Genomic DNA, 13,819 nt, shown 5'->3' with positions numbered 1-13,819 from the left:
CGGGCTGCCCCTAGATTCTGCTGAATATTCCATTACAAGATACATCATATAAACCAGCTGATGACAAAAATATTAAAGGAGTCCAGCAGCCGAAAAACCCGCAATGCAATTAGCCCCATAAAAACAACACAGCAAAGCGCTTTGTAATTAAGTGACTCTGTAGTGCTGAGGAAAGGTACCAGATTGACTGCCCTGGAGTCTGAAGTCCCCTGCTAGCTCTGCCTGCAGCTCCCTCCATCCCCAAGTTATGGCTTCTACCCAGGTCTGGGGAGACTGCGCGCACGAGGCAAGTTCAGCCCCCCACGGGCCCATTCTTTGCCCTTTCTGCTGGGATTGCCAACCGGGGGGACAATTTTCTGCAGCCGCAGAAGACCAGAGCGTGCTTTCTCTTTGTAAGCAAATCTAAAAGAATCATTACAAAAATTACCCTATTAGGTTAGATCAGGTTCTAAGAGCAGCAAATTATTTACCCTGAACATACACCAGGGATGCTAAAACGTTTCCGGAATTTGTTGACACGGCACACATGAAGAGAGCGTTTTTATGTCAGCGGAGGTACGGTCTATTACGCACAAAGGGTAAGTCGCCGCTAAAAGACGCAGGTACATGCTCAACTCCGAGGCGGTGCATCAGGGCTACTGAAGTTTCAAAACGACAGCTCCTTTTGGTGCATTGTTTGCAAAGTTCTTTACCTTCAGGCATAATTCCTTCCAGCAGCTTCCTGCAGCACGTCACACCCTGACCGCCAGCGACACCAAACTCCCGCAGCATAATGGCTGTATTATCAAAGAGCAAATTGAATCCCTCCGCCTCTAACGAAGCTTGCAATTAAACACGGCAGGGATGTGCGGGGAGAGGACGGGCGCTCAGGCTTATGAAATGCCGACAGTTGGTTCATCAGTGACATTAACAATGCCCATTCTGTGCTGTGCGCGCGCGCCCACCATGCCACTTGGATGCAGCGACTCGCAGTCCTAAGACCCCGGAGTTTCTGAGGTGTGCCTGCCACCGGCCATTAGCCCCTCCGAAAGCACAGCTCTTCCAGGAGGCTCTGGGGGCCCTGCTTGGGTTACAGGGCAAGCGGCTCTGAGGATGCCGAATAATTCCTCTGGGACGCTGGCAGGGCAGGTGCAGAGGTCCCCGTGTTTCAGCTGAACGCTGCCACACATGGCTGGAATCAGGCTGGCTCACCCACGTGCTCCTGTTTTTAAACCGGGATTAGAGTTGGGGATGCTTGTGAGTGGCTGCCGGCACTGTAAGGCAGGGCTCGAGTGGAACTGGGAGTCTCTGGGACCGTGTCAGCCAGACAGGAGAGAGACAGGAGCTAGTGCGAAGCGCTGATCTCCCACCCAAGGGGCAGCGTCGTGCCCGCAGGGAAAGTCCATCGACAGCTGATGGGCTTGGTGGGACCACAGAGGACAAAAAGCTTTGTTCCCCGTTCTCCGCAGGGGAGACGAGCCATGCCCCCAGACTCCTCCCATTAGCTGAGCCTGCACTCAGAGCACGTGGCGAGGAAGGAAACGAAACCCCCTAACAAGAAGGAGCCGGATCTCCGCGCTGCTTGGACCCTGGGCATCACCAAGAGGTCTCCTGACCAGCCTGGGCTAGCCCTTCCGGGCATACAGAACTTGCCGACCATGGACACTCCTCATGTTTTGTGATTTCCAGGGATGCTAGACAGCGTGTAATTGAAGAGTTGTGTAACCAAATGACATTGTAGCAGTTACATGAATATTCGATAGTTCCCGGGGGTGGGGCCGGCAGCCAGAGTGCTCCTGACCCCTTGCCACCTGCACTGCTGCCTAGATATCCGAGGCAGCAGCACAGGGTGGCAAGTGGGAACCAGTCCGTGTGGGGAGTCAGTTTAAAAACCAGCTTCCCACACAGACCGGCTCCACTGTGCAGCAGCACGGGGTGGCAGCAGCCTGTCTGTGGGGAGCACAGACCCCCCCAGACAGGGGCTGTTCCTGCTATGCGGCAGCCTCCTCCCCATACTACTGCTTCTGATAGAGGCAGCAGCATGGGGGAGGGAGGAACAGGCAGCACCACAGAGCTGATGCTGGGGGGAACCAGCTTTTAAGCTGACTTCCTCCCCCCGCCGCCCCAGCACTGGCTCCTGCCTGCCCCATACCCCTGCAGGTACTGGTTTCCTCCTGCTCCCATCATCCACTGCGCTGCTGCCTATCAGAGGTAGCAGTGCGGGGGTGGGAGGGCAGGTGGATCCAGTGCTCATGGTGAGCTGGCTTTTAAGTGGCTCCCCCCCCCACTTCTGATACAGTGGCAATGGGGGGGGGGGAGGGGAAATGCATGTAGTTGACAAGATTAATCAATAAGCCCAGGTTTATGGGTTAACCGTGTAGTCAACTACACACTGACATCCCTACTAACTTGTGCATCTATATTTAACCTGCTTTAATCTTGTAAATAACTGGTTTCCTTTTCCTACATAATCCAGCTGTAGATAGTTTATTATCTGATTGGCTACCAGTGTAGTCTGAGGGTGTGAGGTGCAAGGTGCCACTGACCAGGGTAAGTGACCGACCCTTTGGGACTGAGAGGTACTCAAATATTTCTATGATTTGTGGCGAAAATCAAAAGTAGGCTCAGTTGGGCAGTGAATTGGATCAGAGCACCCAAGAGGACTGTCTGTGATGCCATATTTAGGCTGTTATAGTGTTATAGAGAAGACTAAGAGGGATATGATCGAGGTCTATAAAATCATGACAGGTGTGGAGAATACAGAAAAATTATTTACTTGCTTCCATAACATAAGAACTAGGGTACGTCTACACTAGCCCCCTAGTTCGAACTACGGAGGGTAATGAGGGCGACCGAAATTGCTAATGAAGTGTGGGATTTAAATATCCCGCGCTTGATTAGCATATTCCCGGCCGGTCGCCATTTTGGAAACTGACTATCCCGAAGTAACTGCCCGTGTCTACACGCAGCAGAGAAGCGGGATTCTGAGATAAAACCCTTAGTTCGAATTAACTGTTAAAGCTCATTCCACAAGGAGTACCAGTTAATTCGAACTAAGGAGTTTATCTCAGAATCCCACTTCTCTGCCGCGTGTAGACGCGGGCAGTTACTTCGGGCTAGTCAGTTTCCAAAATGGCGACCGGACGGGAATATGCTAATCAAGCACGAGATATCTAAATTCCACACTTCATTAGCAATTCGGTCACCCTCATTAGCCTCCCTAGTTCGAACTAACTAGGGGGCTAGTATAGACGTACCCCTACGGGTCACCACATGAAATGAATAGGTAGCAGGTTTAAAACAAACAAAAGCAAGTTTTTCTTCATGCAATGCACAGTCAACCTGTGGAACTCCTTGCCAGAGGATGTTGTGAAGACCAGGACTTTAACAGGATTAAAAAAATAACTAGATAGATTCACGGAGGTTAGGCCCATCAGTGGCTATTAGCCAGGATGGGTAGGAATGGTGCCACTGGCCTCTGTCTCTCTGGAGGTCGGTGACAGGAGAGGGGTCACGTGATGATTATCTTTTCCATCAGAAGCGCAACATTCCCATCAGTGCATAAAGGTACAGAAACCACACGCCTTCCCACTGCACTGAGGCACAGGCAGGTCTGGCGCGCTCATCGCTGCCTTATCTGAGCCTCCGCTAGAGCCAGGCATCGGTATTACACAGCCCTCCGAGGAAAATCACGTCCTCCCGCCGGAGGACAGCAGCAGAGATCGGAAAAATGCCAGGAAGAGCAAGGCAGCAGGCATATTTTTCAGGGGAGGCCGTTCTCTTGCAGCCCCTGGGGAGCCAGGGGGTGGGTGTGGGGGGTGTGTGTGGGGGTGTGTATATGTGTACCTTCACTCCCACCCATACACAGCCTGTGCTTTGTTATAAAGCGCACAGCTGAGTGGCAGGGGACAGCAGCTACGCACCAGGGCTCAAATGATTCTAAAGCCTCCGACCCAAATGCCGGACGTTGAGCTACTGGCACACATCCGGCTGGTCGAGTCGCTGCCCCCACACCTGGCACAGGGAGAGACCAGGAAGTAGTTCTGCGGAGCCATTGGTTCCAGAAAGGCCCCATTACCAAATCAGCAGCAGGCGGAAAAGGCTGCTAGCCTGCGCAGGAGTTGGAGAGCTGGGGACTTACCTAGGCGGTGGGGCCCTGAGAGGACGCGCAGAAGAAATGTGCAAGTCTCATAGACTCAGACTTTAAGGTGAGAAGGGACCATTATGATCATCTAGTCTGACCCCCTGCACAGTGCAGGCCACAGAATCTCACCCACCTCTCCCAGAATAATCCTCTCACCTATAGCTCAGATATTGAAGCCTTCAAATACTTTGAAGACCCCAAGATGCAGAGAATCCTCCAGCTGTGACCTGTGCCCCATGTTACAGAGGAAGGCAAAAAACCTCCAGGGCCTCTGCCAATCTACCCTGGAGGAAAATTCCTTCCCAACCCCAAATATGGCGATCAGCTGAACCCTGAGCATGTGGGCAAGACTCACCAGCCAGACACCCAGAAAGTTCTCTCTAGTAACTCCTATCATCCCTCCATTGCCCTATTTACTTCTGATAATGAAAGGTCAATTAGTTACCAAGATCATGTTATCTCATCAAACCATCCCCTTCATAAACCCATCTAGTTTAATCTTGAAGCCAGATAGATCTTTTGCCCCCACGGCTTCCCTTGGAAGGCCGTTCCAGAACCTCACTCCTCTAATGGTTAGAAACCTTCGTCTAATCTCAAGTCTAAACTTCCTACTAGCCATCTTATATCCATTTGTTCTTGTGTCCACATTGGTATTAAGCTTAAATAATTCCTCTCCCTCCCTGGTATTTATCCCTCTAATATATTTAAAGAGTTCAATCATGTCCCCCCTCAGCCTTCTTTTGGTTAAGGTAAACAAGCCAAGCTCCTTGAGTCTCCTTTCATAAGACAGGTTTTCCATTCCTCGGATCATCCTAGTGGCCCTTCTTTGTACCTGTTCCAGTTTGAATTCATCCTTCTTAAACATGGGAGACCAGAACTGCACCCAGTATTCCAAATGGGGTCTCACCAATGCCTTGTATAATGGCACTAACACCTCCTTATCCCTACTGGAAATACCTCGCCTAATACATCCTAAGACCGTATTAGCCTTTTTCACGGCCATGTCACAATGGCGGCTCATAGTCATTCTATAATCAACCAGGACTGCGAGGTCCTTCTCCTCCTCTGTTACTTCCAACTGATGTGTCCCCAGCTTATAACTAATCCCTAAATGCAGAACCTTACACTTCTCACTATTACATTTCATCCTATTGCTATCACTCCAATTTACAAGATCATCCAGATCTTCCTGTATGATATCCCGATCTTTCTGAATTGGAAATAGCTCCCAACTTTGTGTCATCCGCAAAGTCCACGGGCACAGCCTGCTCGAGGGGGCCCGTGGGTAAAAGCGGTCCAGCCTGGCCCCTCTGGGGTCGGTGCCCACATCTCTAGGGGGAATGGAGTATTCCAGGCAGGCTGCAGCGTGGCTGACTCCCCAAGGACTGAGAAGTAGAGCCTAACAGATCTGCCTTTTCCTGTCTCCTCCGAGGTGAGCGTAATGCTGCTCCACCCAATCCCAGCCCTGGTTTCCCAATAAGACAGCGGCATGAATTCTGCCTTCATGCAAATGACTCCCAGCGCCGTGAGTCCATCTGCGTCCAAGACGCAGGGGTTGCATTTTAGGTCACCTGCTTATGCCTGGTGGCTTCCAAATGACGTTAGATGACAATAGAGAGGAGCCTGCAGCTACGGGAACAGGAGCATGAGTCCAAATGCTGCAGGAAAGGCAAGAGCCGTAGAGCTGGCCTGCCCCCAACAGGCTGCCTGGAGCTGCACAGTTCATTCTCGGGCAGAAAGAGGGGACCCTCCTACCCATGCTCCCCGACACAGCTCCTCCCCTCTTCCCCAGTTTCCCTCCCCAATCCTGCTGGTGAGTCACTAGCGCATGGGCTGAACATGCACAGATCTTTTATTTCATGCCATGAAACCACCAGTTTTGCTCATTAGGTCCCCTGGGCCACGCCTAGCGGCCTACCCGGCTGGAGAACAGATTCGGACTTGAACAGCCCAGCCTTGCAGTGTGGGTTTGGCCCTGGGCGATGAGAGCGAGGTCACAGCGTGGTAACAAACCATGGAGTTGAAATTTACTGAAGCCACACAAGGAATTCAGCCACGTGTCTTGTGCTACATTTAATGGAAGAGGAGGGGGTAGGACCTCCGTCTGGCTTTGAAAACCTAACCAAGGTCTTTACAAATCACTGCACCCCAGGGGGATGTGCAAACTCTTAATACAAACATTACAAAAGGCCCCCATCCATCTTGGAAATCTTCAGCCCTTTTTTCCTTTTCCATTCCCCTGTGGGAGGCAGCAAGATTTGAGTGGGAAACGGATGTTTACATGAGTAGGGCATCTCGCTGGAAAGGTCTGGGAATGCCTCAGTGAAGGAGGTTGCACAGAGAACAATTTAAAAAACTCTTGTCAGCGCCGAGGGGGCAAAGCTCAGATTGGGAAGTACGTACCGGACGGTGGAATCAGAAGATCCAGTAATGATCACCCGCTCGTCATACTGTAGGCACAAGACGGAACCCGTGTGTCCAGTCAGAATTCGCTTGCATTCCAATGTATTCTTATCCCAGATCTAGGGGGCAAACGGTGGCCAAGAGCCTGGTCAGGACACTGTTCGTCTCTATATAAATGGTGCACATTGCTGGGTTGGCGGGATGGGTTTTATTACAGACTGTTTGCGGCCTGAGCTTCCTGAGTAGCACACAATGCACTTCGGTATTCCACAGGCGCTCTGGCGCAATATAAAACATTCTTAATATCTCTGGTTTTAATATGAATACAGGCTCTCCACTTCTCATCAGGGAGCAGGGTAGCCTGTAATTACGGGAGGACCAATAACACTGTGAGCAAAGTCCATTCTGTAAGGAAGCAAAGCGTTTCTTGCCAGGTGGGACAGATTTCGATGCTTTGCTGGGGGAAGGGAGGACCAAAGAAAAACACTCCGGGCTAGGGCAACGTTTCTGAACCCTTTTGACACCACGGACCGGCTTGCTGCCTTCTGAAATTCTGTCAGGGAGATCGCAGGAGCCGGGACCCTTCCACAGACTCGTCGCTGAGAGCCCCCGGGGTCAGACACCTTCTAAAAACCTCTCCTCCCACAGGGAAACAAGGGCTCCACTACTGTTTAGACAGCCTGCTTTCTACACCCTAGCGTAGCCTCCTGGGGGACATCTCACCTTGATAGTGTTGTCTCGCAGGCCACTTACTATCTTCTGGTCGTCGTACTGTAAACAATAAACCCCTTTGCTCGTTTCACTCCGGCAGTGGATCCGCTGTAAGCTGTGCCTGCCACACCGCCAGTTGGATTCTATTGTCTTGGGGAAAGGAGCAGAGAAGAGAGAGAAGCAAAAATAAAACAATTAGAGAGAGTCCTGGTCCGCTTCCCAGCCAGGAGGCTCATTAGATGCTACAGTGGTCTCCCAAAGGAAGCGGCAGCAGGAGCGCTATTGTGAGAGCCATTTGTAATGACGGAATACGGGAGAAAGTTGTTGCTCTGGCCATGCTGGGGATGGACAAGCAGACTTAAAAGTTTTTTTCCGGGTCTCACTTTTGTGGACCCTTCAACCAGAGGCAGCTCAGTGACTAAAGGGGAGGGAGATGTGGTCTCCAACTAGATCCAGCTAGAGGGGGACAGGGCCCCTGTCAGAGCGGCTGATCGCTGCTCCTGTAATTAAGAGCTCAATCCCAGACAGGAGTTGGTACCTTGGGCAGAACCATTCACGGGGCAGCGGTGTCGTGTGTGTGACGCCCTTCTGGAGGACGTCCGGGGCTGTCCTCTCCAGCAATGCTCGGGTCTCCCTGATTCAGCTCGGGCACCTCACGGCACTCCCTCACGAGGCCTCATTATTTTGCACATAAAGAGCCGGGAGGGGCCTGGACACTGACCAGCTGCTGCTATGACACTGTGAACTTTTGTGTCAATTCACCCGAATCTGCTGCCTGAAGGGAGGTTCCAAAGAGGCTGGCGAGAGGCTGTTCTCAGTAGTGACGAATGGCAGAACAAGGAGCAATGGTCGCAAGTTACAGTGGGGGAGGTCCAGGTCGGATATTAGGACAAGCTATTTCCCTGGGAGGGTGGGGAGGCGCTGGGCTGGGTTCCCTAGGATGAGGGTGGAATCTCCATCCCTAGAGGTGTTTAAGTCCCGGCTTGACAAAGCCCTGGCTGGGCTGATTGAGTTGGGGTTGGTCCTGCTTTGGGCAGGGGGCTGGACTCGATGACTCTTCCAGCTCTAGGATTCTATGAAATACTCTTGACGGCACATGCCATGTACATTCAGGAAAGGAGTCACGAATCCCCACAATCTTTAGGTGATAACTCCAAAACCTGTGAATTTGGGGCAGACCACATAGAATATATATGGAGATATACCATCTCCTAAAACTGGAAGGGTCATCGAGTCCAGCCCCCTGCACATACAGCAGGACCAAGTACCATCCCTGACAGATTTGCCCCAGATCTCTAGATGACCCCCTCAAGGATTGAACTCACAACCCTGGGATTAGCAGGCCAATGCTCAAACCAATGAGCTATTTCTCCATGTGCCAAACTGCTCCGCTGACCTTTTCACAGCTCAGAACGTTTAAAAAAAAAAAAAAAGATCACACAAGGAAGCATTTTGTTTCTTACCTCTATATCCTGGATAATTTTTGGATAAAGTGCTCTATAGAAGGAGTTGGGTGGGGCATTCCCATCAGGCGGCTTATTTTTAAATAGATACTGTCCCCTGGAACACAAAGAAACATTCCCAGTTCAACGCAGTCCATGTTTCAGCAGTGTTGAGCAAAGGTTTCTAGGCACTTACTATTGGAGGAGCATGTGGAGGAGACGGAGGAGCATGTGGGTTTGGTGTGCTCGATAAGCTGGGAAATTCCTAGCACCGTGCGACCCGCACTATGACCATACTGTACTCGCAGGCATGTAGGGAACTGCAAATGTGGTACGCACAAAGGGTACGAGTCACTGAGGCCTAGTAGGAAAGTAATCGTGGTTCCTACATCCCCTGGCTTGGGTAGTGTCTGGGTGTGTCACTTTTAAAAGCCAGGGATCAAACCTTCACAATCGCCAAACTGGGGGGGAGGGTCTGCAGGGAAGGCCAGCAAAGGGAGAAACTAAGGAAAGCAGCCTCCCTCCTCAAGTAAGTTACGTGCTCAAGGCTTGAAAGCTGCGTTAGCAGGAGTGACATCTGCTGCGGCACATGGACATTTTACGGCTGCTGCTAGATTTTGGGAAGCAACATTTCATTAGCGGCTCCTTCCTCATTTCAACACAGATTTGGAATACTCATATCCCAAGCTGGATTTTTGCTTCAAAAAAAATCCAGTTAACGGCAATCACGTCCTGCTGTGTAAAGAACTTTAATTCCTCATCCTGAAGTTAAGAAGTCACCAAACACGGTGTGGAAGCTAGTAAACCCCACCATGGGCGTACTAACTGCTGCTTTGCCTGGCAACGTGCCTTGCAAAGTGGAGATAGGCACAAATGCCTCGGAGTGTAATCCTGGCATCGGAGGCATGGCGTTTACATCGGGCCAGCTCTCCGCTCCTCCCTTCCCCTAGCCCATTACAGCATAATTAATTGTTCCAAATCGCCATGTGCCTTGCTCGCCTGTCCCTTCCTCACAGTACACCTTGACAGCCTGCACCTCGGCTAGACGTAGCATGAACAATGAAGCAAGAAGCTACAAAAATCATCTGAAGCTTTTAGTTTACAAGGACAACAACAAAGCATAGTACTGAACAAGCAGGTGAAAGACACATGAGGGGATCCCCACAGAGTTGAAGTCCCTACGAAATCAGTTAAAACTGGGGCAGAGTTGATTTCAGCTGCGTATTTAGGAGTGGGCAGGCTTTTAGAGTAAGCTGTCTCAGGCATTAGCTGCACTGAAATAAGGGGTTTTGTTTCCATTCTCGCTATCCCGGATGCGAGCAAATACATACACGCAGGCAGGCGACTGTGCGTACAGGGATGAGTCACTGCAAAGAGAAGTTGGTCCAGTGTTTGCACACAGAGTTCTTTTAGAAGAGTCAAGATTAAGCACAAGTGCAATGTTTTTAAGACCTCTGGGGCCAGCTCCTGCAATTCTATCTGGGCATGATTCCTACAGAATCAGTTGTGATTGAGCTAAAGAAGTGCTGGGCATTTTCACTGCATCCCTGGTGAGCTCCCATGTAAGAGTTTCTCTTTCCATGCCCCTGGCCAACGGGATACTACATGGGTGCCCCAAACACAGAGCGTGAGGCACATGGAACGGCGTATTCTCTCTTTATAGGACTGTAGCGTATAAGGAACTCAATCAACTTAAGGTCTTGAAGACTATAAAAAGCCTGTGTATTTTGCTCAGTGTCCAGATTTTACATTTTTTGTACAGTAAATTTTCTCTAAATGTCTGTGCCAATCCATGTGACCCAGCTCATCTCTGGCAAATGGTCGGCGTGGCCCTTTGTGTGGCAGAGTCTGGGCTCCCCGGTTGTAAGATACCAGGAAGCAAGTGCTGAAATCAAGTGGCCCATGCACTGGGTTCAGTGAGGAGCTACAAGCAAACACCAGCAGTCATCTGTCATTACGAACTGTCCATCTATGGACGCTCAAAGCACCAATTCCAAGTTACCAAGTGCCATCCGGCAGATCCCTCAGCTAAATCAGACACTGCCTGCCTTTTGGGTTAACCCCCCTCGCCGTCAGAAGGGATTCTCTCTGAGAACACATGCTTGGATAAGTCCATCCTCCGGCAAACTTAAACAAGGCACAGTGCGATCCTGGGGAGCATGATGATGGGGGTGGGGAGGGCGGAACAAGTGAGTATTGCTGACCTTCAGGATGGAAAATTGCATTTTAGATTCGTTTATAAACATGAAACATCCACATGATCAGCAACGAGCAATGTAAACTTTTAAATCTAAAATGAAATACCAGACTGGAGATAATCGTGAGGCTTCGCTAACATTTCCCCTCGTGTCTACAGCTAAGACTCACAGAGAGGGAGCACTGAACACTTCTGAGAATCACTACACTCCTGGAAGCAGATTTGCATAGTGTTCACAGGACAGTTCATAATAATGATTTACTTGTCTTGATAAGCAGAGACAAACAGGGCGACAAAATTAACTTCAAAACACAAAAGAATCTTTGCTTGCAACTTTGTATCTTTTTTTCTTTTTAATAGCAACTAAACTGCCTAAGCTGTCACTTTTATCTTGTTTATGAAATATTCATACCCAGCTTTTTTGCAGCCAACATCCTAGGGACACCCTTGGAAAAGAAAATTATGTATTAAAGGGCTTCCCCTAGAGAGGGAAAGTTCTAATGAAGTGTTAACAGAGCAGCTTCAAACTCAAGTGAGACCCTGGTAAGGCTATTCCAGTTGATTATTAACTAATCTATCTGCATTTCTAGCGTCCCCTGCTCTCCGCGGTACCTACCCTCAAGCTTCCAGTTTGAGGATTGCAAAGATGCAGCGAAAAGTCAGTCTGCTGAGGAAACCAGAACCACCAGGCAACACTATTTCATGCCATGTGCTCCAGCTCCCAACCCTAAAAACGCCGCTCTGTTCTGAAGTGCTAGGAGCGTCTTGGCCTTCTTAGGTGGCTGCAGCTCCGTAACAGGGAACGGGACGAGGGGCTGGCTGTACCGATTCAAACTGTCGTTGCCGAGGTACCGGAGCACGCTTGAGACGGGCATGGGAAAGCATGCCACAACCGGCTGTAGGACCCAAACGGGCCAAGCCTTGAATCATGCTGTAAACGAGTGTCACGTCAGAGACAACCGAGGCAGACTCCAAACGTGGCATCATTGCCCACGCCGCCCACTGTCCTAGAGGGGTAAGAAAGCTGAATTTGCAATTCCCTCACCAGCCTCTCCTCTCTGCCAGCCCTCTCCACAGCAAGTCGGTCCTGACCATTCGCTCAATAAGCTTCTTCCACAGCATGCCGTCGGACGTCACCCGGTACCACTCCTTACACACCAGCTCGGCAGCACATAGCGATTTGGCATCCAGGTACGACAGTATGTTCTCAGCAATGTGATCCAGCCCCCGGGCTGGGAAAAAGAAGAGGAGCATTAGTCATCAGGGCACCTAAGACAGGCTAGACAGCGTCCCTTGTCTATTATGGAGATGCCATCTCTGCATTATAAATGTTCATCCAGTCTTCTGTATGGAGAGTGGGACCAAATGAACATAAGAACGGCCGTACTGGGTCAGACCAAAGGTCCTTCTAGCCCAGTAGCCTGTCTACCGACAGTGGCCAGCACCAGATGCCCCAGAGAGGGTGGACTGAAGACAATGCTCAAGCGATTTGTCTCCTGCCATCCCTCTCCAGCCTCTGACAAACAGAGGCCAAGGACACCATTTTATCCCCTGGCTAATAGCCTTTTATGGCCCTAACCTCCATGAAATTATCTAGCTTCTCTTTAAACTCTATTATAGTCCTAGCCTATATAACTCTTATAACTCTATTATAGTCCTAGCCAATGCATGGAAGAATATTTGCTGCTAAGTTCAGGAACTAACAGCGTTTTCCCAACTTGTTTGAGAGAAAAGGCAACAAGACATTAAAAAGAATAAAGGATCCAGGAAGTCATTCCAATCTATTTCGATGGGTTTTAGCACTAGGGGGATATTCTATGGATGGCATTTCCCACTCAGCGATGCAGCCCCCAAAATATCTCTATATTAGGACCATTTCTCATCTTGCTGCTACAGCTGTTCTCGTGTTCCAACGGCTCAAAAGCTGTTTTTGCTAAAGTAGTGGCTTTTAAACATAATGAAGAAAAAAAAATATATTCCCAATGTGTACCCTGAAGGGCAGTGGTACCTTTAGATACCGGGGGGGGGGGGGGGGGGGGAGAATATGTAGTAGACACAGTCTAGGGAAAGAGTGAGGCAGGTTTGCAGGTATCATTTATTTCAGCAGGTGGAAGAAAGCGTACACGGACGTGGTGTCATTTGCAAACATCTTCCCGTGTGAACCGCAGAAGGGTTGCTTTGTATTTCAAACGCACTGCAGTCCAATGCAAGACAACTGACTCCAAAAATACAAGGGCACTGGACCACGAGTCTGGTTAACACCCCAGTGAGATTATATTAGGATAAAATGTTGGAATCCAGTGGGGGACTCACCCGGCATTGTTTGAAGTGGATGGGTTTGCCCATTACAATTCTCTACCACCCACTCAAACCTAATCTGCACAGCGCCCGCAGAGGAATAAGAGGCCTATAAAATAACCTGGTTGCGCTAATAAAGCTTCTCTTGGCTGCTGTTCGAATTCACAAGTGAGACCGCAGCAGTGCAAGGGCATTACGTGTCCCAGGTCACACTTCCGAGGGGCCACAGAAGCGGTAGCCCAGAGGAGTCTGCCTCCCGCCCCCCCCCAGAGCAAGCATGCCAGATCGGTATTACATGCAACTCCCCTCCCCTCCCTAATGAAATCCACCCACATCTGGCGCGGGAGTCAATACCGCTTTTCTTACTCTCATTACAGCGGCCTCCGAAACTGAGCCCCATTTGTGGCAGCACAGAATAGGAAGCAGGAAATGAATTGTGACTGGTTGAGTCACACGTCCGTACTTAAGCAGATGGGCAGCCTGGCATGTATCAGCTGATTCTTATCAGCATTCACGGGACACTATCTGTTCTTGCCACAAGTTAAAAGATCTCAAAATTGGCATGAAAATGATCTAACACAGCATGGCTCCTGACTCCTTCCCTGCTGCCGAATGCAACTGTGTAAAACCCAGCCACACGCAGAG

The 13,819-nt window shown here is 50.1% G+C and overlaps 1 protein-coding gene across 12 annotated transcripts in view; it reads right to left on the bottom strand.

Moving 5' to 3' along the window:
* BTRC (beta-transducin repeat containing E3 ubiquitin protein ligase) overlaps window positions 1-13,819 on the bottom strand; it is a 172,875-nt gene that overhangs the window by 17,750 nt on the left and 141,306 nt on the right. For all 12 annotated transcript variants that reach the window (XM_075935605.1, XM_075935603.1, XM_075935608.1 and 9 more), the window contains 4 exons: window positions 11,922-12,108; window positions 8,701-8,797; window positions 7,250-7,387; window positions 6,527-6,645 (listed from right to left, as the gene is read on the bottom strand). In XM_075935605.1, the coding sequence (XP_075791720.1) occupies window positions 6,527-6,645; window positions 7,250-7,387; window positions 8,701-8,797; window positions 11,922-12,108 (541 nt within the window). The remainder of the gene's footprint in view (window positions 1-6,526; window positions 6,646-7,249; window positions 7,388-8,700; window positions 8,798-11,921; window positions 12,109-13,819) is intronic.

The sequence above is a fragment of the Pelodiscus sinensis genome, chromosome 8 (assembly GCF_049634645.1).
Source record: "Pelodiscus sinensis isolate JC-2024 chromosome 8, ASM4963464v1, whole genome shotgun sequence".
Taxonomy (NCBI): Eukaryota; Metazoa; Chordata; order Testudines; family Trionychidae; genus Pelodiscus; species Pelodiscus sinensis.
Note: the sequence above shows the minus strand (reverse complement) of the source record. Positions and strands in the feature narration are given on the sequence as shown.